The sequence below is a fragment of the Apostichopus japonicus genome, chromosome 19 (assembly GCF_037975245.1).
Source record: "Apostichopus japonicus isolate 1M-3 chromosome 19, ASM3797524v1, whole genome shotgun sequence".
In the NCBI taxonomy this organism is placed as follows: Eukaryota; Metazoa; Echinodermata; class Holothuroidea; order Aspidochirotida; family Stichopodidae; genus Apostichopus; species Apostichopus japonicus.
This window is the reverse complement of record NC_092579.1, coordinates 27,898,934-27,926,828: the sequence shown is the minus strand read 5'-3', so window position 1 is coordinate 27,926,828 and position 27,895 is coordinate 27,898,934. Positions and strand designations below refer to the sequence as shown.

At 36.9% G+C, this 27,895-nt stretch overlaps 1 protein-coding gene across 1 annotated transcript in view; it reads right to left on the bottom strand.

Annotated features, from left to right (window-relative positions):
- Positions 1-8,730: 8,730 nt before the first annotated feature.
- LOC139959781 (uncharacterized) overlaps positions 8,731-27,895 on the bottom strand; it is a 30,416-nt gene continuing 11,251 nt past the window's right edge. The window contains exons 14-25 of the mRNA XM_071957627.1: positions 27,499-27,558; positions 26,488-26,599; positions 26,074-26,232; positions 25,353-25,397; positions 23,765-24,724; positions 18,250-18,372; positions 17,134-17,251; positions 15,168-15,321; positions 14,449-14,511; positions 13,092-13,164; positions 12,225-12,278; positions 8,731-11,304 (exon numbers count right to left, since the gene is read on the bottom strand). Of these exons, the coding sequence (XP_071813728.1) occupies positions 11,134-11,304; positions 12,225-12,278; positions 13,092-13,164; positions 14,449-14,511; positions 15,168-15,321; positions 17,134-17,251; positions 18,250-18,372; positions 23,765-24,724; positions 25,353-25,397; positions 26,074-26,232; positions 26,488-26,599; positions 27,499-27,558 (2,092 nt within the window). The 3' untranslated portion in view covers positions 8,731-11,133. The remainder of the gene's footprint in view (positions 11,305-12,224; positions 12,279-13,091; positions 13,165-14,448; positions 14,512-15,167; positions 15,322-17,133; positions 17,252-18,249; positions 18,373-23,764; positions 24,725-25,352; positions 25,398-26,073; positions 26,233-26,487; positions 26,600-27,498; positions 27,559-27,895) is intronic.

Below are 27,895 nucleotides of genomic sequence, written 5' to 3'. Positions count from 1 at the left end.
ATTTTGGTATTGTTATTAGTAAACAACTAAAAACTGACTGAAAATATAATCAAATTTATGAGAAGTTTTACCAAGCATTGACCTAAGGATTTCAAGTCCTATTCTTTTTACAACTGAGCTGGCAATCCCTTTTGAGCCGTTTAGTGATAAAGAGAAAAGTTAAATGCTGGGAATACCTCAAGTCATTTGCTAAATCTACTGAACTGTATAACTCCTAAGATGGCACCTGGCAACCCTTCTTAAAACTTCCACTTTTTTTTATATACAAAAGATAAAACTTAATTACTATGTCAATACAAGCTCCATTTTTAAATAATGAAAAATTCAATCGTCCAAGATGACGTTTATGTGAAAATTGTATTATTGACAATGTTTCGAGAATTGAAATCAAAGCAAACTGCTGATTAATTTACACATGGTAAAATATATCTAGACGCCAGTATCCTCTTTGATGAAATTGCACAATTTTTTTTTTCATTTTGTACCCAAGTCACTGCCCCATAAACTGTTCATAAGCAAACCCTCAACAATACATAAGTTTGATGGAAACAGTTACCAGTGCATAGCTATGCACTATAAACCTAGGTTTATTATAAACAGCAGTAACTTGGGATAAAGACAGACAGAAATGCAAAGTTCAATCAAAAGAGTCGGTGAAATTTGTTTGTTGGAATACAAGGTAAGTCTTGTGGCTCCATGGTGTTGACTTGAGTCAAGACTAGAGTCACTTGTTTCTTGACTTGCAGATAAATCTAGGACCTGTGATTTAGTGATAAAAGTCAAGTGACTTGACTTGAGATCAAATCAAATGTCCAGTATTTCTCAGTGTGTATTAATTGTGGCAAAGTGATTAGTGCTCCGATAATGCTGGGGAAAAATTCTGATATATTTCAAGATATTTTAGGTGAGTTTGGGGTTTAAATATTAGAAAATATTAGAAATGAGATTCATTTCTCAATAGTTACTGTGGCACAGCGGTTTGTGCTCTGTTAGCCAAAACTTAAGACATACTGCTCGTCTAGAGTTCAATTCCCTGAAAAAGCACTTTGAGTTTCTGCTCTGAAGTTTACTATGAAGAACGAACAATATTCTCAACAGTTACTGTGGCACAGTTGGAAGTGCCTTGTAACTTTAACATCGTTGACTCTCCGTTTTGTGGTACATCCATTGAAACGGTCATTCATATCGTTTTCCCTATTATTTCCCCATTACGGAGTACCGCAATCAGGAAACTTAATAGTATTTAATAATATACCCCGTTAATTGACCGAAGAAATGATTTCAAATTCAAAAAAAAAATGGTCGAAAATGAAAAATTTTCAAATTCCGATGCTCGTTTTCGATTCCCGTGGCTCATATGGATATTCTCTTGGGGTTTCAAGTTGCATGTTATGGTCTTTAAACTGCCTCTAAATATTAAAATGTTATTTCATATTATGTCATAAAATAACTATATTTTTACACTTTAGGGACAGAATATGAAATGATTATTGACTGACATGAAATCATGCAGATCACTGCAGATCCCACGCATTATTTTGGAGAGAAATAAAATTCGCGATTTTGGCCGAAATTCAAAATAATCATTATTAAGGCTGTCTACCATATCACACATTGGCCGAAAAATTTCAAATTTCGCTGCTTCGTTTTGGATTCCCGGGGCACAGAAGACTATTCTCTTGCAAATAAAAGTTGCACGTTATGGAATTTCAAGCCTCTAAATATTAAAATAAAATTTCATATTATGTCATACAATTGCTTCCATTTTAAACACTAGGGACGGGACTTGACATGATTATTGAGTGACAGTTAATCAGTAGGTCACCCCGGTCCCACGCGTAATTTTGGAGAGAAATATACATTTTGATTTTCTGCTCTTTTTCTTCTCCCACTCTGATGTTTAAATGTTAGAAACGAACATTAATTCACAACGGTTCTAGTGGCGCAGTCGGTAGTGCTCTGTAACTGAGAGAGACAGACAAACGCCATGATTTTCTGCTCTTTTTCCTTCTTCCATTCTGGACTCTGAAGTTTAAATATAAGAACCAAGCATTATTTCTCAACAGTTCTAGTGGCGCAGTTGGTAGTGCTCTGTAACTGAGAGAGACGGACAACTCCAAGTCTCCGGTTCAATTCCTAGACAGTAATTTTATTTTCTGCTCTTTTCCTGATTCCATTCTTGAGTTCTGAAGTTCAAATATTAGAAACGAGCATTAATTCTCAACAGTTCAAGTGGCGCAGTTGGTAGTGCTCTGGACTGGAGAGATAGACAAACCCCATGTCTCAGGTTCGATCCCCAGACAGAGCCTCTTTTATTTTCTGCTCTTTTCCTGATTCCATTCTGTAGTTCAAATATTAGAAACGAGCAACAATTCTCAACAGTTCAAGTGGCGCAGTTGGTAGTGCTCTGGACTGGAGAGAGATAGACAAACCCCATGTCTCAGGTTCGATCCCCAGACAGAGCCTCTTTTATTTTCTGCTCTTTTCCTGATTCCAATCTTGAGTTCTGAAGTTCAAATATTAGAAACGAGCATTAATTCTCAACGGTTCTAGTGGCGCAGTTGGTAGTGCTCTGGACTGGAGAGATAGACAAACCCTATGTCTCAGGTTCGATCCCCAGACAGAGCCTCTTTTATTTTCTGCTATTTTCCTGATTCCATTCTTGAGTTCTGAAGTTCAAATATTAGAAACGAGCATTAATTCTCAACAGTTCTAGTGGCGCAGTTGGTAGTGCTCTGGACTAGAGAGAGACAGACAAACTCCATATCTCAGGTTCGATTCCCAGCCTGAGCATCATGTCTGCGGTTCATGTCCAGACAGAGCCTTTTACTTTTCTACCCTCTGGAGGGAGTGGAAGTATAAATATAAGAAACGAATTTTCTCCAGAGGGAACCGAAATGGTGTAATTGGTTAATCCATCGTTCAGTAAGCGATTGGTTTGGATTGCATCGGTTCAAGTCCCAGGTGAGTATTTGCAAAAGGAGAACTGACAGGTAGTTCTGACAAGCGGATAAGGTGAATCCCGAAGGCGGGCGGTCCCCCTCCTCCTGACAGGTGGACAAGGTGAGTACCGAGGGTAAGAGGTGAGAAGGTGAGAGGGGGTGAAGGTGCAGACAGGGTGAGGTCGCCGCCCCCCCTCCCCCTGACAAGGTTCAACGCGGACAAGTGGAGTTCGCCGCCACCCCTCCCCCTGACAAGGTTCAACGCGGACAAGGTGAGTCCGCCGCCACCCCTCTACCTGACTAGCTTCCAATGCGGGAGTAGGATCAGGGGAGAAAATGTTTTGAAAAAACTTCTAAGTCCAAACATCTAGATCTTTAAGTATTTGAAAAGCTTGCAAATTCAGAGTCTCACCTTATGGTCTGGTGGGAAAGAAAAAAATTTTGCATCACAAGGTCCCTGGTTCAATCCCAACCTCTGCTTCTCTTTTAAAATTAAGGGAGAGAAAAAGGAGAGAGAAAAAGGAGAGAGAAAAAGGAGAGAGAAAAAGGAGAGAGAAAAAGGAGAGAGAAAAAGGAGAGAGAAAAAGGAGAGAGAAAAAGGAGAGAGAAAAAGGAGAGAGAAAAAGGAGAGAGAAAAAGGAGAGAGAAAAAGGAGAGAGAAAAAGGAGAGAGAAAAAGGAGAGAGAAAAAGGAGAGAGAAAAAGGAGAGAGAAAAAGGAGAGAGAAAAAGGAGAGAGAAAAAGGAGAGAGAAAAAGGAGAGAGAAAAAGGAGAGAGAAAAAGGAGAGAGAAAAAGGAGAGAGAAAAAGGAGAGAGAAAAAGGAGAGAGAAAAAGGAGAGAGAAAAAGGAGAGAAAAAAAGGAGAGAAAAAAAGGAGAGAAAAAAAGGAGAGAAAAAAAGGAGAGAAAAAAAGGAGAGAAAAAAAGGACAGAGAAAAAAAGGACAGAGAAAAAAGAGAGAGAAAAAAGAGAGGAAAAAAGAGAGGAAAAAAGAGAGAGGAAAAAAGAGAGAGGAAAAAAGAGAGAGGAAAAAAGAGAGAGGAAAAAAGAGAGAGGAAAAAGGAGAGAGAAAAAAAGGAGTGAAAAAAAGAGGGAGAGAAAAAAAAATTGAGATAGAAAAAATTGAGAGAAAAAGAAAGAAAAATTTGAGAGAAAAAAATAGAGAGAAAAAGGAAGTGGGACCTGGTTTTTCACATCTTGTTTTGAAGAGCAGTTTACAGATAAACACATCCATAAACTTCAAAACTCAATATATGTATAAAAATACATCCACTTAGAACTACAAAAATATTGCATCCATTTAGGACCAACCGTTCCATAACATTAAGTACTGCTTAACCATTCATTAGACTGGTTTTTAGAGAAGGGATAACAACAACTGTTTTTAAACAACTCAATTGATATATTTATAACAATATACATCTACTTAGAAAGGGTACAAACCAATCCATAACTGAGAGTACTTTAAACCCCAAAGAGTTGCTAGAGAAGGATATCAATATTTCATACTTCTTTCATACCTGAAATATGCTTTCATACCTGAAATACGCTTTAATACCTCAAATATGCTTTCATACCTCAAATATGCTTTCATACCTCAAATATGCTTTCATACTTGTTAATGGACACTTTGAACAAGAGTTAATCATTTTCATGGCAAATCGGCTAATTGGTCTGTCTCTAGACCAGTTAATAAGATACCCTTGCACTACCTGTCCAGAAATGAAATATTCCAATCAAAATATGCGAATAATTGACAAAAGGCAGTAATACCGAGGATGAATTACCAGCACTTTCTTCAAGCAAACAACTGCATAATAAGTTCCAAGTCATTTCTCCACACTTCCCCCTTCTTCCCCACCCTCCCTCCCCCCACCCTCACCTACCCCACATGTAAACTGATAAACTTCAGTGTCCATCATTACAAAATTTTATCAAAGGTATTAATAACAGTTCTGCTCAGATGGGAATTTTTTTTTCTCTTAGGATTTCACTTGGAAAAGAGCAGAGAAATTTAAAATAATTTTCTTTCATTGTAAGAATTAATTCCCCTATTCTTTAATTGCAATTTCGTCAGCAATTCAACAAAGTGTAGTTGCAATTTTTTCATCATGGTGAATGTCAGCATTATGTCAATGTAGAGACTTGGCCTGCAAATTGTTGCTATGTATGATTCTGGACATACTGTGCCCCCGCTGGGAATTTAACTTTAAGGGCATACAATTAAATGTTTCCAGAAAAATATCAAGATAATTGTCAAAAGCTTGCAGCGTACATAGGACTGAAATTGTTTCTCCCAATTTTCAAGCAACTCTCTGGCAAGGATAAAACAGTGAAAATACAGTGACCAGTCTGCTATTTAAACCGGAAAGCTAAATGGCTTAGTAATTTGATGGCATATTCCAGATCAGAACGTTCAACAGTTACCCTGCACACAGTATTTAAAATTGTTTACCGTTACTAACTTCAAAGGATCATCTGTTAGGTTCTTGCATTATAGTATACATTCATATTTCAAACATCAAGTTCACTCAAATGCTTTACTTAAGGTTTTTCATTTTTCAAACATTTTCAGATTTGGACTTCTGTTGACCTCATATGACCTTTCACCTCACAGAAAGATAGGGGTAGTTCTTCTTATCATAATGGTGGTTCTTCTAATCATTAATGTGAATCTAAATACCAAGTATGCAGTTACTTGCAATTTAATTTAATATTGGGTTTATAGGTTCCCACTTTAATCTGTTGATCTAAAGTATCTAACCCACTTCCCTCTCTCCCCACCCACCCACCCACCCACCCACCCACCCAACCCCCTCCCCCTCTTTTCTTCCCTATTTCAGGAATTGTAAAGAGAAAATTATGTCCAAAATGTAACCCACAACATGAGGGACAACTTCAACACAGCAGTGACAACATTGGAAATAACTATGTACCTGGTTATGATATTCCTAAATTGAGGGCGGTGTTTGCTTCACATTCTGATTACGATGAAGACTTATATAAGGACCAGCAAGAAGGAATAAAAAAAGACAATAAGAAAAGTGAAGATACATCTGTTAGTTTTTAAACCAAATATCAAAAATGCTCTCTCATAGCCGATAAACGGAAGCCTAACTTCCATATATGACTTTGGGCTGAACTTGTTAGTGACAGAAAATGCTACCATTTAAGTTGCTGTACAGCTTCTTGGAAAACCCAGAAACAGCTAATATCTTTACCCTCTAAACTGGTCACTGACTTCCCACATATTAAAGGGCATATAATGTGACAACAGAAATTGCTGAAGAAAATGGTCACAAAATTTAAAATTTAAAAACAACTTTTGGGTTTAAATATTACTATCTTTTTTTAGTATCTATTTGATAGGTTTGGTATACCTTATTGCACTTTGTTCATAATTTTGTGAAAATCTTACTACTCACAAATTTTCGAGGTGAAAGAAAAAGAGTAACTCATAAAGGTCAAATCAAATCAAAAAGGAGTTAAACCCCTGATCAACCTTGCGAGAGGTCATACGGGGAATAATAAGATTTTTTTTATAGAATAGACACTTTTTTTCTTTTCTTTTCTTGGGAAAGTTATCTATCGTTCAGTCAGGGAGTTGCTGGTAAGTGAAGTCTTATATAATCACATTGTATAGAAGCCATAAATATACAGGTCGTAATTAAAGAGCCAATTAGGGAGAGATTTCCAAAGGGGGGGGGGGGGATTTCTAAGTATTGAGGATTTTTGTTTCTATTGTCTGGGTAGGAAGTGGTTGCTACTTTGTCGGAATTTGTTTTGTTTTGTTCTTAATATATAAGTACACCTGGAGTCGAGGGGAGGGGGGCTAGACCCATTCAGGAAAAGGATTTTCTATTGGAATGAGGCTTTAAGTAACAGTTTTGAATATGGAAAGGTTTTGGTTATTTGGGAAGTAAGTTATTGCGACTTTGTAATTCAGTAGGAGTTCTTCGATCGATGGGTCATTCTTGAGGTTGTTTTTATATAATTTGGTGTTAAATTCTTCAAGTAGGGTGAAAAAAGATTTTGTGTTTCCTGTGCGGAGAAAGTGAGAAGTAGCTATATAGGAAGGGATTTTTAGTGCAAGTCGATAAGCTGTGGTGTGGATTCTATTTAAAATTTGTTTGTTGTGATTAGAAATGGTAAGCAAGGAGAAGCTCCCGTGACTGAGAATTGGTTTTACTTTGGATTTGTAGATTTGGTTAGTGGTTTTTGGAGGGAAGATATATATGTGTGAGAGGATTTGAATGGATTTAAGGTGGGACCAGCAACGTCCTGCAGTTCTATTACAATGTAGATTAAACGATAATTTGCTATGGAAAGTGGTACCGAGGAAGGTTGCATTGGGAGAGGCAGTGATTGAGGTGTTAACAAGATTAATTTTGGAAATATGGTTACCGTATTTTGAGTTTTTAAAGGAGAAATTGACTAGGTTAGATTTTGAGGGATTTATTTTTATTCTCCACATCGAGCACCAGTTTTCGAGATGTGTAATTGCTTTATTAATATTTATTTCTGTCATATGAATATTTTTACTGGTGCTCCAAATGGCTATATAGTCAGCGTACTGACTATAGTTGCATTTAGATAGAGGGGGGGGGATGTTGAGATCATTTACAAATAGGGTGTAGAGGAGGGGGCTGAGAACAGCGACCTGTGGAGTGCCTGCACGAAGTGGAATAGGATTTGATTGTTGGTTTACGTGGTATATTTTTGTGTTGCGATCACTAAGGAAAGAGGAAAGAAGTCTGGTGTAATTGGAGGGGAGATTAAAGTTTAGTAGCATAATTCTTATGCTGTTGTGCCAAGTTTTATCGAACGCAAGGAAGAGGGCAGTGGTATTATGTTTTTTATGAAGCCGATGCGAATTTCTTCGGAAAGGCGGAAAGTTTGGTTTATTGTGGATTTGTTTGTTCGGAAGCCTGATTGATACGGGGAAATGTTATTAATTTGTTCTAGGTGGGTTCTGGTGCGGTTATCTATTATTCATTCAAATATCTTACCTAAGGCTAGGAGGAGACTGATTGGATGGTAGTTTTGGATTTTGGTGCGGTCTTTATTGGGTTTTGGTATTAGAATCATTTTGGCGTATTTCCACAGGGTTGGGAAATAGCCCAGTCTAAGGAGTTTGTTAAATAGAGGGATAATATGAGAGTTGATGAATATTGGTGGGGATTTTTTAAGCATTAGGTAATTTATATTGTCAAGACCAGGGGAGGTATTTTTTCATATTTTAATGGCACTATACCAATCGTTTATGTCTATTTTTTCTAGTAGAGGGATGTTTTCGTTGAGATATCCTAAGGGGTTGGGGATAAAGCTGGTTGCATTTCTGATAATTGTTTGGTCTATTTCTTGATGGAATCTGTTATCGTATGGCGGGCCATCGAAGATATTGAATATATTTTTAAAGTATGATTCAATTACCTTTATTTGGTCTTGAGTTTTTGAAATCAGGTTACCTACGTCATCTCTAAGGCCTTGGTCTGTATTACCTGTGCTTGGGGTTGTAATGGGGTTTATGTTGTTTTTTAATTTTTTCCAAAAGTGTTTCGGGTTTTTGTCATTAATGATTGAATCGCATTTGTTTTGGATGCGGTTTTGTTCGTCCGCCAATATTTGTCTGTTTATTTGTTTTTTAAGTTGGTTAATTTGGGTTTTCAGAGTTGAGTCTCGGGAGATCATATAGGTTCTACGTAGGCGACGTCTGAGTTTGATTAGTGTAAGAATATTCTTATTTAGTTTTTGTCTTCTGTTTTGTTTTGTTTTTAAGGGACAGTGTCATTTGAAAGTATTGAAGATATGATGGGCAATGCTGTCACAGTATTTGTCGATGTAATTTAGCTCGTTGTTTTGGTTGTTGTAATTGGGGATAGTGTTGTTTGTTACGAGTTCCCTTTTAAATCATGTCCAGTCTGTTTTATTGTAGTTATACGTTAATTTGTTATTTTGTATGCGACTGAGGTTTATGTCTAGCTCAAAAAGGAGTGGGAAATGGTCACTGATTAGGTCATCTTCTAGGATTTGTATCGAATGAGTTTTAGTTGCAAGGTGGTTTGAGGTTATGGCGTAGTCAAGTAGTTCAGTATTATTGTGTATTGGGTTTATCCTAGTTTTGGTAATTTGGATAATTATTGTTAAGTTGTGTTTATCACATATTTCTTAGAGGGATATGCCTTTTTCAGATATTTTGGTGCTACCAAAAATAATGTGGTGGGCATTTAGATCTCCTAGTAGTTTTGTATTTTTATTAGAACATTTTTTTATTATAGTGGTGGATATGGGCTCATTTGGGGGACTATAATAGCTAACAATGTGGAGAGGTTTATTGTCTCTTTCGAGTACAATTTCAATTGTTTAATTGCTTGTTTGGATTGGGTTTGGGAGGAGAGTGGCTTTGAGATTGTTTTTTACAGCTATAAGTACTCCTCCTCTAGAGCGAGAGATATCGTATCTGAAAGTTTGGTAACCAGGGTTGCTAAGATGGGAATTTGTATTTAGTTTACTTTCGTTTAACAAAATGATATCCAGGGAGTGGCTGGTGATTATACTAAGTAGGAGGTTTAATTTTGGAAGGATACTGTTGATGTTTAGGTGGAGGAACTTGACCGAAGGAGGGAGTGTGCTTGTCATGTAGGTGATTGAGGAGGGCTAAATATTGAAGGTTGGTGGAGACGTTCCATAATTACAGTTTTAGGGATATTTAAGTGTAGGTGTTTGCGTGTTAACACGGTGGCGTAACTGGCAAAGTCGTCGGATTTAATGTGAATGTCAGCTTTTTTGAGGGTGTTTTGTATTATATCGATTACAAAGTTTTTCTTCAGTGGCAATTCTATTTGTTATTTCAATTTTATGGGTAGATTTGGTTACATTCGCATAGGTTCTTTGTTCTTGTTGTTTGTTATTAGCTTCAGTTGTAGCTTCTTTAAATTTTGGGCATCCTTTGTAAAGGGCGGCATCAGTCCCTGAGCAATTGGCGCATCTTGTGTTTTCTTTTTGTTCGGTACAGTCTCTAACTGATGTGGTTTTCGCCACATCTGAGGCATCTAATTTGATTTTTGCAAGTATGGTGGGTGTGTCCGAAAAGTTGACATTTGAAACATTGAGTGATTTGAGGGGGTTTGTGGTATTCTTCTGTTTTGTGTTTAGAGTATCCTAAGTAGAGACCTTGGTTGATTAGTGGTTGTTGAGGTTCTTGTTCTTCAAACGTTATTTTTACTTTTCAAGTTGGATTGTTTGTGGCATGACTAATGAGTCTTTTAGTTTGTATTGGGGTGTATTCTTGGTCTTTCAGTTTTTGTTCAATATCTTTGATTTGAATTTCAGGGTTTATGCCACAGGCTACTACAGAGAAGTTTCTTTGTCTTACTTTTCGGGGGATTCTTGGTTTGAGGTTGCCTAGTTTAGTCTTTTGAGTCCATGGTTTCAGGAGGATATTTGCAGATTTAGGGTCATGGGGGGTGATTAGGATGTCGTTACTACGAAGACGGTTTATATTAGATTATGGCAGTTGGTTTTTCTTCATTTATTAGTTTTGCAAGGGTTATTGGGTTTTTTTTATATTTCTGGTAAGATTCCTGATACAATGATTGTTTGAGCGGACTTTTTGGTGGTTGATTTGGAGTTAGGAGATGGGTTTATTTCAACGGAGTTTGGACGTTGTTTTTTTCTGCTATTTTGTACTGGGATCCAATCATTAATGTCTATGTCAAAATCAGAGAGGTTGAGGTTTTCGACTAAGGAGGCGGTTATGGGTGGGTTAGGGGTTGCCATATTGGCAATTCAGCCCTTCCCTACAGGTTTTAAATGGCTTATATACAATGAAATTGATCAACACTTCACTTACCAGAGAAAAAATTAGTAGTTTACAGCCTAAGACGGCAGACGAAAAATAACTCCTTTTGAACAGACACACCAAGGACATGTACGTTTTGTAAATGGTGGGTAAGTAATAGAGTGAAGGATGCTGAGGTGGCGCTATGTCAGAAAGCTAACAAGCACGTTCTATCGGTACAAAGAAAGGTCACAAAGCAGCACTCCTCATATAGTCCCTTTAAATTTGTACGGTCTGCATAGACCTACCAGATGCCTATGCAATGTACATGAAATCCTAACTGTTCCTCTCCACCCCCATTCCCCTCCCCCACCCCCCACCCCCCCAAAAACACCTCAGGCTTGAAGATCAGTTTAGAGTTGTATTTCATCTTCTTCATCCCTGTCTGGTTTCTTTCTGTGAACAGATTCCATTCCGGTTCTATTCTTAGCCATCAGTGGTTTCATCGCTGTCAACAGACTCTGGTATAATCTCGGAAACAGAATCTCTTGGGCTGCCAGTAGCTGCTTGGTCCGATGTCTTTCCTGAAATATAATCGGTTAAAAATCCTCAGTTAAAATGGCAGGTCATCGAGGAAAAGCAGAAAACCGATGGAAAAATATTTAAAAAACAGAGAATGGCAAAATGCGATACTTTAAAGGCATTGAAGACTCGCCCCAAACCGCGTGCCGGGCCCTGAAAAAGTTAACTTTCCGTTGTTTGCAGGTGAAGTTTTCTTCTTGTCGCTACAAAATGCAGACAGTAATGAAACATGATACCCTTTTTATCTATTATCTAGACCTGAGATGTCCATCGCTGCTATGTACACTGTGTTGTGGGTATTGACCGTAGCTGTATGTATTGACTGTACACTAGTGTCTAATTACCGACAGTAGCAAGCTGTGTGTGTATTTTCTGGGATCGATAGTGGTGTCTAACACTTCTGTTACACCTTATTCGAAACTAGGTCAGATTACCGGCATGAGACGTTTCTTTGTGCATTCTTTGAATGCATAATGAGAAATGTATTGTCAGGTGTGTATGCACTATGTAGGTACTGTACTATCTTTATCACACGATATTATTAACATCTAATGATGCTTTCCAAATACAGAAGGACGACACTTTCAACAGTCATCATCCCCTCCATGAGTAGACTTTAGTGACAACATTTAATTCAAATCAGCTAATCATATTAATTTTCATTTCCACAACTTTAACATCCTTCCACAATATTTTAACAACTTGCCGTTCTACATGGACAACCGTCCACTCTTAAAGGCACATTCCGGTGTGAAATATTCTTCCTCTTTATTTGAAGTCTTACATTGTCTGCAATTGAAATATCCCTTTAACTTCATCACATATTGCAAGTTATTGAAGTGTCAAACAATTTTCTTGGAAAAAGAGATAAATCCCTAAAGGTTTTCTTCAAAATGGTACCCACTAGATAGACTGATCTTACCTTTGGAGCTTCAAAGCAAGCAGGACAGTTTTCTGGAATGACAGGTAGTTTTGCCTGCAGAAGAAAAATCACCATTTCTCTCAATTATTAAATATGTGGATACATTTCTTAAAGATTGCCGTAAAGATGAAATAATAACAATACAACAAGCTTAAGCCCTGTGATGCAAACAACATAACCACTAAAACCCTATGCACACTAAACACTACATAAAATACAGTAAACAAACAATAAACAAACTACACATGATACAGCTCTATACATTTATTTAGGGTCATTAGTCTGCTAATGAATTTATCCATACAGCCTGTATCACAAACCATAGAAAGAACATGTTCTTCGCTTCACAAAACAAGGTTAACTCCTACTAAACAATTACTGTTCCAATCTCTGTCAAGGTTTCCCTGCAGGTACCAAAAAGAGAAGCACTCTCTAACTTTCAAGTGCCACCTTATAAGCAGTAATTCCTTCCAAACCCATCCCTTTAGACAACATTAATACCAGTTTTTCTTCTCTCTTCACTCTAGTATTTGCTGATTAGCATCCATTGTCTTTGCTGATATATTTTAATGTATGTAGTTTTCCTACTTCTTCAAGGTCACTATAATTTTTCTAGTTTATGTTTTCCTTCATTCGTAATATCAATTGTTGCACACTTGTAAATCATCTGTACAACTTGCATATGATAAATACTACTCATACAAACTCATACAAACTCATACACACAACACTGCACATACTAATGAACTATAAAATAACTATACATAAAACATATACAATATGCACACAATGAAGCCAGCCATCTTGGAAGCCTTAGAAAATTTTGCATTGAAATATTGAATGGAATATGGAAACTATAGTCCTAACCTTTTGAGCAAATTCTCTTAACTCTTTCTCCCTGACATAGACGAACGGTCTTATAACCCTTAGATCGCCTTCCCTGTGAAGAAAAAAAGAAAGGTTTAAGCAATCTTGAAAATAAACTTCAATTATTTCAAAGTACATATTTGCCAAAATTGATACCATAACTTAGCCAAACTTTGAACAGAAAATTATAGGGAAATATTCTACCAGTTAAATACAAAATTAGTTTTACACTTTGAAAAACTAAAACAGGATGAATAATTCTAGTTACATAATCTCTCAGATTGACATCATTTATCTCAAATTTATTCCCAACCTCCCCCCACCCCCCACCCCCCAAAAAGCGCAAAATTGACTGGATTTAATAGGGATTTGTGTACACACTGTACACATACATTGCATGTTTATTCAGACATGGAGAAGCCCTGAGAATAAACTCATGCTGTTTTCATAAAACTCAGAAGAGTAATTTCCAGCATGCATAAGCATTCCATTTAGCCTTAATGACAATGCAGAGTAGAAAACAAAACAAAGCCTAAAATCAAACAGGAAATTATTTTACAGAAATTTGGCAAAACAGGTTGAATTTTCGGGTGAAACTTTATAGAACTGACACAAAATGTTTCATTTAAAATTGAAAACAATATTTCCCTTATTTATTTCCACAAATTTAGATCTTTGAAGAGAATAATTGAGAGATATACTGATGTTGTTTAGAACATCGGATCTTACAAATAATGCAAAAAGAACTAATGTTCGCATGATTGGATGTTGGGAATCAGAGCATGAATTCTCCTACTCAGCAAAACAGGGATTTGTGAAAGGTAGAGGCGGCGGGAGTGTGGAGAGGGGGAGGTTTCGGGGGGATAATTCCAGTGTTCATATTCCATGTATCAGTTTTGAAGACTTTTTCTGAATTTTGTGTCACTTACAATATGCTATGGTTCATGTATAAAAATTGACATAAATATTTACACTTGTATGGCAAATTGCAAATTTTACATTTTTCTAAACAATACCAGATAAATTAATCCAAGGGATTAGCAACCGTGACAGGCTGCTTAAAGCCGGTAAAGTAAGCATCCAAGATTATATCCTCCCATTAATGCTTGCCTATAGCAGAATAACCAAGTCACTAAAGTAACTTTTACTCATTCTGTGCTTGTCTCTCTACGTGACTTCCAAAGCTTACCGCAATTTCCTGATCGACGGAAAAGGGTAACACCATCTAGGAAAACAAACCAATTGAACTGCGCATGACCTCAGATATCTACTTTGAACAATCTTTATTATCTGATATGAACGCCCGGCTAACTTAAAACGCAACTTTAAAACAAGAAGAAAAAAAAATGTTTCTTACTGCACAAGATAGTTGGCCTTCATTGTTCTCAGAAGTCCATTGTGAAAGACTGACATAAAAAAGCTGCAAATGAGAAAATAGAATGTTACCATGACAACAGGGCCTTTTGTGAAGAGTAGAAGATAAACTATGGGAAGCCAGATGTGCTTGAATCATTCCCTTAAGAGAAAAGCAAGAAGGTTGAAGCTCTTGACAATTGAGAATTATAAAGGCTAACTGAAAGTTTAACAAAAGGACATCTGAACAGGTAAAAGGTCAAAGAAGGGGTTTAATTTTACTCTCGAAGTGAAACCAGCAGTTGAAGTCAAGAGTTGCTGTACAATTTCAAATAGCACTTTAGTTGGAACAGCAGAATTCCCATTTTTTTAGTTTTCAGCTTTATGTCGGTCATATTTACAGTATCTCATCATATCCTCCTTATATGGAACTGTGCTGTCTGAATTTTAACTTTCCAAGGTACAGTGTGCTGACAATTCAATGGCAGACATTGTGTGCTGAAATTTGATTATCATCATCTTGTAATAAATTTATAAGACCATTTTGGTTCCTTTTCTGTACTTCCACAATCTTGCACATATTTCCATCTATTTTTTGCTTGCATTCTTTTATCTTTAAACGGTCAAAATCTCATTTAAATAATAGCTGTCATTGTTATCGATGTATATCTTAATTTACCTGAAAATGTTTATGACAAACTTTCTAAAATACTAATAACTTACCTCTCAGCTAAATCATCAAGGTGTTGCCCCATTGCCAGGACGTTATAACCTTCCCTCCTCGCGCAAGCGTAGATTCGACCTCTCTTTATTCGAGAGCAGAAACTGCAGATTGAGTCGCATCCACCCTCTAAAGTTGCAGCTTGCTCAATGATACCTGGTAAGTTAAGAGAAAAGCAGTTTTTAGCTCTGTCAAAAGAGTATATACTACTGTACTTTAATATCCAAAATTCAAGCCTTCAAATATGTTCCCTGCTCTCATCAGCAGGCATTGTTATTTACTTTTTGTGGAGAAAAAGATGAAAGACTTGAACATATTTTCTGGAAATGTAAAGTTACTTCTAATTTCATTCTTGATGTTGAGCAGGCACTACTTGGTAGACAGTTTTGTTTTTCAAAACAAGACTTTTTGTTTGGTTATAAACTTTCTCTGAAACATCCCTATAACTTTCTCATTTTTCATGCGAAATATTTCATATTTCGACAGAAACTCTGGGTAGTATTCCCAAGGGTATAGATTTCCTCTCTAAATTTAAGTTCTAATTACAAATTAATTGAATATTATCTATGTAAGAATAAGCCTAATCCTCCGATCTCTCTTCAAGAATTTAAAACTACTTTTAGTAAGAAGGATTTCATTTGCAGTTAGCGCTCTTTTCATAGGGTCTCATTGCTTGTTTGGTTTCCTGTTGAGTATTTCTTCTTCGTTATGTTTTGCTTCTCAACGTTGTGTAAGTCGCGATCATTATATTTGAAAATAGTATTATTGCACGTTTTGTCTCTGCGGTTGCATTGTATTGATATTGTTATGTACTATTAAAACTAAAGATAAGAAAATATTAAATTGTTAGGCAATGATTGAGTTGTATTGTAATCCTAAAGAACTCACAAAATAATCATTATCTATTTGTATAAATGTCAAATGAGTCAATAATAGAGATGGAAAAAAAAGCAGTGTTATTTAAAGATGCACAGATCACTAGGGTGTAAGTTTAATCTACTCTATTTGATTCCCTTATTGTTGGTTGTTCCATAACGTAATTATTTCTAATGTCGAAAGGTAAATGTTTCACTTTGAACCGAACAGTATTCTATTCCAGCATGCAATGTAGCAATGTAATTTATACCTGTATCTCAAGACCTGTACAATATTTGTTGGAAATTAAATCCACTACTTTGTATGTTGACTTTAAAGATTCTTGTATTAACACCATCACTTGAAAATATCAATGGCAAACATTTTTCACTAATAAAAATAAATCATTCATGTACTTAATACCACTGAATACCAACAGAAATTTGATTCCAAGCTACAGGCTTCTTTTTTTTGTTTTTTGGAAGGCATAATACTCTGGAAAATACAAAGGTATTGACCCAAAACTAAATGTTATTACCTAAAATTGAAGAAAAAACAAATTTAAATAAACTTTTATTAAAAACAATATTGGCAGTGGTTCTCAAATAGTTTTTCCTTCCCTGTAATAATTGATTGAGCTTGCCATGTGTTAACACTACACACATCTCAATAATTTTAAGTATGCTCGACCAGTGCTTGAATTAACCGTTTTCAAAGACGCCACCGATATTTGCAACAGACAATAGCTTCTAAAGCAGCTGGGGTTAAATTAAAATCTAGCTGTACAGATTTATGAGTGATCACATTAATAGTTCCTGTCTTCTGTCATTTCTGTACAGGTCTGTGTTCTTGCACTTTGGAAAAATATGCTTTGGTCCTGTTTCAAATCTTTGCAAATGACCTTGGTCCCCTTCTGACAGCTTAAACTTGTTGCGGTGTGCTTTCACTTCAATGGAAATCCATGTCAATTTTCTAACTTGCCCCTAAGCATTTGCCATGCTTCCTCGATTCCGCAGTTTCGAGGATTCTGATTGGACCGACCTGTCCAGAAATTACCATTACCAAAGTTCAGTTAAATTTTCTTATGCTCAAGGTTTGAGCTTTGTTACTTACATTGCTCTTCATAAAAGTACGGTACACCCAAGTCTGCCAGATAGCCCTTCAGAGGGCTTGGATCGAACGATGACGTCTGAGGATCTACTGTCACCGCACCAAATTCAAAGTGAATGCCCTGTCGATGAGAATGACAAAAATGTGAAATAATTCTAACCACACACACCACAAATACAAGATGAATCATCTCAACTGAAACAGGATCAAACGAAAGAAAAATGAAATAATCATCTCATCAAGTGACTGATACTTACTATTTTCACTTAATTTCAGTCTATTTGTCTAGAGGATAGTGTTAGGCAATGTGTCACAAAGAAAGCTGCAGCAGCTGCAAAATTCCCCACCCCAGGACAGTTAGGCCCCGCCCCACAGCCTGGCTAAAGCCCCCTTCAGTATTCCCCATTTTGACAGGGACCTTGCACTTCTTCTCTCCAGTTGTCTATCCATAAACTTGCAGACACATATACATACCATGCATTTTGTCACCTAAAAGGCACAGAAACTTTAGGATAGCACTTCTCTATGATATTTCCAAATCACAAAAACAACAGATTCTTCTCGTCAAATATTTTCTTTCACAACTTCACAACCCTAAGCAACAACCTTCAACTAGAAATAGTTTCCAAATTATTTCTGCATTATACAGGAAGACACCAATGGAGACAAACCATAATATAAAAAAGTGCAGCAGGTCCTAACCTCTGGAATTCTCTTCCTCATCACTTGAAAAATGTCACATATATCAACACTTTTAAGAAGCATTTGAAAACTTATCTTTTCAGGCTTGAGTATGGGCATTAATCTTATTCGTTGTTTTATTCACATTACTGTGCCCATTTTTATGTATATTTATAGTTTTATGTTCTTTGTTGTGGTTTATAACCCTGTATTATATCATTTTTTTAACTGTTACTGCTGTTGTTGTTACTTTTAGGTTTTCTTAAGTTTGGTAATTTTATATTCCAGGAATTGGTTCTTTTGTACAGTGCTCTTGAGCATGTTTTATTTCATGATAACAGCACTTTAACATTTGGTATTTATTTTATGGTATTTATTTATAACCCCCTTGTCATAATATACCGAGCTAAAAATATCCGAAGTGGTCCGTGTTTATACCTTCTTCTTCGCTAGAAACTGGTATTGCCTGATCGTGTGGAGTAACGAGAGACTGTCTTTACCTCCAGACAGGCAGACCAGAAGGCGGTCTCCATCTTCAATCATCTGATATTCCTCCACGGCCTGGAAGAGACAGAGAATGAAAAGTCAGCATTATAGGGATATCGCCATCGCAAAAACTGCCGGGATATTTACTGCTGCTTCTTGTTAAAATGCATTTCAAATATATGTGTCCATAGCTTAAGCTATGGTTGCCTGAGGGTGGTTTATTTTGGCTACATGGACCCTTCAGAACTTCAGGTGGATGGTGGGTGATATATTTTGTCATTATGGAATACACTTTTCAGATACTTCATAGTAATACTGCGACTCGAATTTCCTGGAACTGAACGTTACCAAGACGAAAGAAATGGTGATCGACTTCCGGCGGAATGCTAATCACCCACCACCAGCCATTATTAAGGGAACTCCAGTCAAACGTGTCGAGTCAAATGTATACCTTGGCGTGACTTTGAACAATGATTTATCATGGGGGGAACATATTGATACTCTTGTTAAGAAATTGAATTCCCGACTTTATTCCTCAGGAAAATGTCAAACTTTAATGTTCGCTCTGAAATTTTGGAAATGTTTTATAATGCTACAATTTGTGGGGTCTGGCGTTATTGTCTTATATGCTGGGGTGGAAATGTAGTTAATTCGGAAAGAGATCATATCGATGGAATTAGAAAGAAAGCGGAAGAGGTGATCGGTACTTCCCAGCCTACGGTAGACGAAGTTTATCAATGCTTACTCCAGAGTAAACTTGATACTGTGTGGGGGGACAGTGCCCACCCACTCCATGACCATCTCCATGACAGTTGCATGAGTAGGGGCAGTGGGAGACTGAGACTCCCATGCTTGAAAACCAACATACACCGCAATTCATTCATCCCATGTGCAATTCAACTTTTCAACAGCAATCTTCAACATTAATCTCTTACCCCTCTTACCATATTATCTGTACAGTCATATTTTTTTCTATCATTTGTGAATTTTTATAGTACGGGCGAGTACACAAATTTCCATATTGGATCAATAAAGTTTTACTTACTTACTTATTTACTTACTTACTTAGTATGTCACTGTTGTTGTAGTTGCTTTATTTTTAGCATACATGTGGTATATTGTAATGTTTGCTTGGCTCTGTCAATGTACTCTGAATTTAAGGCTATTAAATATGATAATTGGCAAAGATTTTCTAGGAATGTTATGTAACTTGCATGGAAAATCGAGAACAGTTTCAAAATCCATATAGGCCATCAGCTGAAGCTCAAAATGTGGCTGTAAAATCAGTTTCGTTCCAGCAACACCGGGTCTAGACTTTTAATGCATTTTTGGGTAGTTTAATGCATCACAAACATTATATCAAAAGTTCTCCAAAAAATTTCCTGCAGTATTTTTGTAAGAAACCCTTGAAATTGGGTATGTTATGTAGACATTACGTGCTACGATGCTATGTATTAGGCACACATGTGCTAACGTTAGATTTGGTACAGTGGTGCATACATACCACTCTTTTCTTATATGTTTAATTACGACTGATATATTTTTTTTTGTATAATAGTTGGGTCAGGGTTACAACAATGGTGGAAGAGGATTCTGGTCTAAGGGTCAGTGAGGGTTGTTTTCAGGCATTACAAGTTGTGCCCCCCCCCCCTCCATTTTCGCAGAAAAATGGTAAAAAATCACATTTTCAACTTTGAAATATGAAATACAATTTTTGCACATTATAACTTAAGGGTTTTAATTATAAAAATGTACCACTTTTAATAAACTCAGATATAATGCTTTGTAATAAATCAAATATTTTTAGATTTTCCCCCTATGTTATGAATGCATTTCGTCTGTGCATGTATGCGTAAATATACACATATAATGAAAAGTTCCTCTCCACAATTGTTACACTCCCCATCCAAACTGTTTTACAAATGCGATCCCCTCCCCCTCTACTTTACATGTAGCTAAATCCCTAGCTACAATGAGATGTACCAATGCCCCAAGACCAGTGAGCTATTTCTTTTGTATAAATCAATATATAAGTTGGCACACTAAGACGTCATGGCATATCGTAGATGTGAAATAAAGTTATAGTCAGTATATATCCGTTACCTTAGTACTCTTTCTAGTCTTCTGCAAAACTAGGTACTTTCTCCTTGTTACTGAAACGACATGTTTATAATTCGTATTCCTGCAAAAAGAGTTTCCAAGGGAGTTAACGTATAAAAGAAAAGATCGACAAGGTTTCGAATGGTATTTTGAATAATAATAGTTCTATATTCTACAAATAATATGAATAATAAAGGTGAATGGTACAAATAAGTGAATAACGAAGACAGTTAACTTAAGCCCCAGATAGAAAGAAATAATGTATCTATTAAGACTGGGTCGATACACTCAATGGTGTAGTAGAGCTGGGCCTTTGCGATGATTCAAGATACAGGTTCTTCATCAAAAGGCGCGGCGCGGAATTAATAAGTGATTAAAAGTTCATCCAAGGACAGTTGTACTAGTCTTAACAGTATCCACTTCAATTCACTGCATGGTAGTCAGATATGGTATGGAAAAGGGAAAGTCTATTCCGTAGTAGAGGTGAAGATAATTAGATGAAATAAAAGTCACTAAAGACTTGAATATCCTTCAGTCAAAACTTGAACAGATGCACAGAACATATTAACAATATGAATAAAACAGGTAACGAAATGTTACGGCAAACAATAAGGAACCGTGATATTGGAACAGGGTCAGGGGATATGTGAATATGCAAGAGGTAAAGCATCCCCTCCCCTCCCCTCTCAAAAAAAAGTGTGATTTGAAGAAAATGTGGATATTTATCAAAGGTGTCTGGTAGGTAGGGTAATCTACGTAAAACTACTAATAGCTAAAATGAATATATCAATAAGATCATGTTTTCTGGTTCCTTTAAACTCTGGGGAACAAAATAATGACAACATGACTTTGAAAAAGTTAACCCTCTTCACAAACTTCAAACTTGATTAAAATTTCAGACTAAGATATCAAGATTTAACACCATCACAGTTCATCCTCCAAATCATCTTCCCCTGCATCAACAATCTCAACATCTTCTTGGAAGTTGCTGCAATTTCTATATTTACATAGGTCTGTACACGGTAGTTGTGCATTCATTCAGGAACATCTTCCTTTAAGACATTTGCCGACTCTACAGCTACTGCTGACACACTGAAGCAAAACATCTGGGTCAGGTGGCTTCGTCATCCAAGTTATTATAAGGTCATCATTTTCAAGTTTCCATCCATGTCCCTCTGGTGAGAGTGCATCAATCCTTTGCTGCAATGCCCTACTGTGAATAGCAGCCTGGTTGGTGCAGCGCTTAACATGCTGGATCAGAGCATCTTTTGTTGGTGGTAAACTCTGCTCTGAGGAGGAGATGAACAGAACACCTTGTACCATGAAATTGGATATTTTTGAGTCTCACATTTTATGATGGGGTACCAATATAATTACAATTCAGCTAGAAATATGTTGCAAATTACTTTAATAATTTCAATGGAAAGATTAACCTGATATTACATCTCAATGCGTTTAGAGAATTTTTTAATTTTCCTTGGGGGAGGACCCCCATATTCCAAAAGTCCTAGATCCACCCCTGAACACTCAATGAACCACACATTGAAGAGAGTACTTTACCTTTCAAGATCTGTATGTCTTACTTGTCAAGAATTGTATCTAGTTTCTTCAACATAGAGAATGGTACCTCACTTCAATGGCAACACGGTCTTTTCCTCTAATATTCATAAAATCTGGGCTCATCTTTTTTCCGCTCTGCTGCTTGTCGAAGCAATACCTTAATAAAATGAAATAAAAAAAGCAAATTGTTTTGCATTTTCTGTTGATCAAAATGTAAGTTTGAACAAATAAGAACTAAGACAATTTTATTTATATACCATGTGATCTGCTCATCTTCTATGGACAAACAAAGACACATTCAAATTTTGCAAACCAGTGTCATGCAAAAAAGAATTAAAACAGGCTTTTTTTGACAGTACAGTACATTATCTCTTAATGTTATGGTTTAAATTATACAATGGTAGATTATATCCGTTACTAATAATAAAGGAGACAGATACTTGTTCATTTTGGTAAAGCTAGACAGGCTGACCATAAGACCTTGCAAACCTAACCTTATTGCACCTTTGTTACACTTATTTTTCTAACTAATATAATATCTCTATCATTCAAATAAAGGGCCACAGTAAGAAAACTATGAAGCCTGTATTTAACACTTAGGCTAGTGCCCAGATGGAGAATTTGAAACAAATTTCCGTTCCTACCACCATATAACAAAACAAATCAGATGACCATGCCACTAATTATATTATGTTCAGGTCCAACACTGTGCCCTTTGACTTGGATTATATCCCTTAAGAGCTACTGATTTTGCATTATGCAACTTCTCTTAACACTTCAACTATGCCACAGAAGTACAAGTAGAGTCGTGTAGTATGCTTAGGCTTACCTCCATCGAAAGTATCTGCCTGCTGCAGCTTGTCCCGTTTGCAACGCCTAGTAATGTATTGTTTCTTTTCCCACATATAATAAATTGAACAGGCAATACACCAGAGCTTCTGCTTGGTTTCCTCGATCTTTTCCGTCAATTCTTCGTTTAAAATCATATGGGGTCTCCTCTGGAACTGTCCGTTTTCTTGCAGCAATGTGCTTGCTATCAACCGCCTGTAACACTTATCGTGGAACCCCATCATACTATGCTGTTGAACACACGCTTGATCGTAGTAGGCCATGGAGTAATCAGTAGTACGGCGATATCACTGTCTCCGCCACTGAGATTAAGCCAATCTTTAGCGCAGGAAGTAACTTTAGTCCATCGTTTATTCGTCAGTGCCTTGAATGCTTCAAATTTTACAGATTCAATGTGCACTGAGCACTGTAGATTTCCGTGTGTCGGAGACTGACTAGCGCCCGTGGGAGCCGCCATGTTTGTTGTTTTCTACAACGATTGCACACAGAACTCATGGCTCATTGGACAATTCATATCACATGGTACAGATATCTCACTGGCGCACAACTTTTGAACGTAAAACGGCAAGTTTCTTAACATACGCAATAAAAAATATAGTTCGATCTTTCGAGCGGAATTGCAAAAAAACTGCAGGAAAGTACATGGAGAACTTTTGGATCATTAATCTTAATTAATTTATGTATTCAATGCTGTAGAGAAATTTGAGACCCGCAGTTGCTGGAACGAAACAAGCGAATTTCGACCTTCAGCTGATGGCCTAATAGCCATGACAATGTCACTCTCACTGTGCTATTGCAGACACATTTCATAAGAATTCACTAAAATTTACAAATTTGTATTTTTAGTTAAAGCACAGTACCAAGGATAAGTTTTCCCACAAACCCAACTGGCACTCAAATATTCCTGAGCTCATCCCTGCTTGGGGGGGAGGGAGGGGAGGGGGGAGGAAGTCCATACCTGCATAGCTGGTTTAAATATCTTCTTTGGCGGTGAATGAAACTTCACTTTAACGGCCTCTGATTCATGAATGTCTCCCTCTCTGTCGATACCGTGCACCGAGATGACATTGTGTAATTCGGCATCCCTTGGTACAGCATCCTCTCCACCCGCTCCTTGGGTCGTCCATGATGACAAACTTTCACTATCTTTGACGACGACTTCACCCTCTCTATCAACCAGGTTTGGCGCTGGATCTGTACGTCTCTCATTCTGATCATGATCTGATGCCCTTTGACCTCTGTCATCTTTAACTACGTCACCCATTCTATCATCAGTAGAGATTGTCCTTTCCGGTAGCTCTCTATAACTATCCATAGCTTCGCTGTGTAGTTCCAAGTCTCTGTTTGTGGCCACTGAATCTCCTTCCTTTGAAATATTGCTTTTCGGGTCTAAATTTCTCTCTGCTTCTGACATGGCCGGAGAAGACATTTTGTCATCGATTTCTTTCTGCGCATCGTTTATCTTCGTCGTACATTCTTTGCCGCTTTCGTTCAGTTTTGAGTTTGTTTTTTCCTCGTCGTCATTGTACTCAGATACCGCACGTGTAGTCCGTACAGCACATTCAGCTGCATTCTTGGAAACTAAATCGTCACGTGACACGTCACCGTTGCATATTTCTCCGGTAGCATCGCCCCTCCCATCTAGCCTCGAAATGGGATCCCTGTCCGAAGAATATGGTGTTTCGAGATGTATATGACTACCTCTTTCACAGTTATGCACAGCTCCCTCTATCGTGGTGACCTCCCGAAACTTGGATGTCAACGGGTAAGTTGGCGGTTCAAAGGGTGTCTCTCTACGATTGTATGATTTATTCTGCATGACATTCAGAGCTTCACTTGGCAGCAAAAACCATCTCAAAAGTTCTGATTGTTCTTGAAAGAGCAACGTCTGGTCTGGAAGACTCATGTTTCTGCATTTCTGAAGCCAAAAACACACAAAGAAAAAAATGGTAATCAGGTACTATGTCAGGTACACATTTAATTTAAATTTATATTCAATAATCAGGTTAAAGGCAATATTGTATCATGGCTCATTAAATAGACAAGATAGTTCCCAGTCATCTTATTTGGCGGTTTGACTCTCCAGAAAAGAATCAGTCCTTTACTGGTTAATGAAACATGAGGAAAATTTGACATAACTTGGCAAAATTTGAGCATTATTAAAAATATTAAAATGGTAAAATTAAAGCTGCACTTTGCCTGGTGTGTAGCTGTACAGTGATATTAACACATAATTCGATACCCCACCCTTAATCTAAGACATGGTATGACGCGATTGAGATTAATTTTTGTGTCCCACAGATTTAATGTACAGTATTGTGTAACCGCAGTATTTGCTTAATTTCATCTTTTCTGCTGCAGGTCCTATGGATAAGTACCATTGTTGGTCAGTACGGTATGGCTAGATTGTGTCTAATTCAACGCAAAGGTGTTGTTTTAATGAAAGCTACCTATTACTGATCTGTATCATATATCATGTATCAAGTATCAAGTAAAAAGGTGATTATCTGAAAGTTGATTCATGATGATTTTATGGTAGCTCTCACCTGTTCAGCTGTAGTGAATACTTGCTGAGCAAACTGTAAACATTCCTGTACAGAAAAAGAAAATTACACTGCATTTAAAAACATAATGAAATAAGCAAATTTATAGTGACTATTGAAGACTTTTAAAGCATATGAAATGAAGCATAACAGACTAGTGACTCCAATTGGTCTTTATCAAGAACTGACAACATAGTTTACAGTTACACCAAATATGCAAATGTCTGAGGTATCTTCTAAAGATTAGATTAGATTAGATCAACTTTATTAAACCACAAGTGTAAATGCATGCTCGTATAAAACAGGATATGAGATACAAACATTAAAATATGAAAACCTAAAACGTACAGTATCAAACATTTGTAAGAATATGAGAACATAAGACATTTTAAAACAGGATATGAGATACAAACATTAAAATATGAAAACCTAAAACGTACAGTATCAAACAATTGTAAGAATATGAAAACATAAGACATTTTAAAACAGCATATGAGATACAAACATTAAAATATGAAAACCTAAAATGTACAGTATCAAACAATTGTAAAAATATGAAAACATAAGACATTTTAAAACATGTGCACAGTAAAACAATATACAAAGCTCAGGACAATGGCAAGAGAGTACAGTCGGAACAGAAGAGACAGCCAGACAAGATCTAACATTGAAAGTCTTCATTATAAAGTTTGATGCATTGTGGAATGAATGAGGAAGAAAGTACCTGGTATGACCCAGGTAAGGCACCCTTTGGCTTCACTGCTGGAGGAGAAGGAACGACCATCTCCCCCGAGGCATACGAGATGGATCCCAACCACCGGCGATCTTGAAATACCTGATGATGGCGCTGTTTCCATTCGCCAGTTTCCGGGTTGAACATGTACTAGAAATGAATGAGACGAGAATTTTGTTGCTACAAAAATTATTGTGAAGCGACAAGTGGCTAAAGGCGTTGGCAATAAGGCCTAGCATCTGGGGAGGTTGTGGGTTACAACTGATATATATATATGTAATGAAACATACTCACAGCAATTAAATCTATTGTGCAATACTGAAATTGAAATACTATATTTAATCACACTTCTTTGAGATCATAATACAAAGGTTTTGTATGTCAGTCCACACCCAGGATACTTACCTGAGGGAGTAACTTCCATCCATGTTCTGCTACCATGGCAACAGCATCGAGCACAAATTTAACGCATTCATCTTTCATAAAGTATGCTAGATTAAGTCGGACAAATCCTGGCCTGTTAAAAAAAATGAAAAATATCAGATATGTGACAAAATGCTATAGATTTACCTGTGAAGGACACATTATAACCTATTTTGTAATTACAAAGTGTTAACAAAGTATTTACACTTTGCAAAGTCGGTTTTATATAGGATTAGGAGCATTATACTGTACTGGATGGATTACAGCAAAAAATAATGCATGAGGCATTCAGTTTGCGAGTGACTCCACATGACAACGGGACTTACTTTGATACCATGTCATTCCAGCATTGCACTTTGGATAACATCCTTAACATGTGACCTACTGTAAACTTTACTCTTTCAAAGGAATGCTGTTCTTCCTTGAACTATTGCATATTAGGTGCCTGTGTAGTCATTAATCAATATATCTTTAAACTTGCTGTTTGGGATGTGCACAATTGTCAGTAGTTGCAGTCAAATCAATGACATAATTTGCTTGCTCCAATCACTGTCTATCCAATTCTGGCATGGTTATTTACCAGTTATCCCTGATGCATACGAGACACATGCACAGGGTTGAGAATCAGGACGTCCAAAGGGTCAGCAACATAACAGACACTGTTACATAGTAGTGTGCTAATACCAGGTTTGTTCCTCTTCATGCAAAAAATGTAGAATACCAAACAGACGATCGCATAACAACAAAATTAGAAAACATCCCTCATGTCCCAAAACTACCCATCTTCAACATTCTACTACTATCTGGATTCTTTTAAGAACTAAACACACTAATGTACATATATGAGATTTAGCAATATTCCTCTAAAGTTCCAAACCGCAGTTCGCTCTTGCAAATAGTTCTTTGCTCTATTTCATCCTAAGTTATAAACTCACGAGACCCTATCATTCTAAGCTAAAAAAATTAATGGACCGAAATGAACATCATGCTCACCTCAGCACTTCTCTATCTGAATATTCATTGTACCGCCTTAGATGGACCCTATCAAGACGTCTGAAAAGAAGATCAATATTTAAATACCAAAAATAAATAATTACTGTCTTACTAACATTGTGCTGGAATTTATTTTCCAATTTAATATTCCAAGCAGAAAATGTAAGTTGCGAGAAACAAAAGAAAACCAACCCAGGAAAGTACGACGAGTCAGTGTGGTTTAGATTTAGAGGAGGCTTGATGCAAACTTCAGAAAATTAGGAACAAAATATTTTACTTGGTTCCAAGTCCCATAACTTCTGTCACTATTCCAATTAACAACACTTTCCAACTGGGAGGGTTATGTTCGATAACCATTATGAGTTCAACCTGGATTGCCCTCGCTTGGTTTATACCC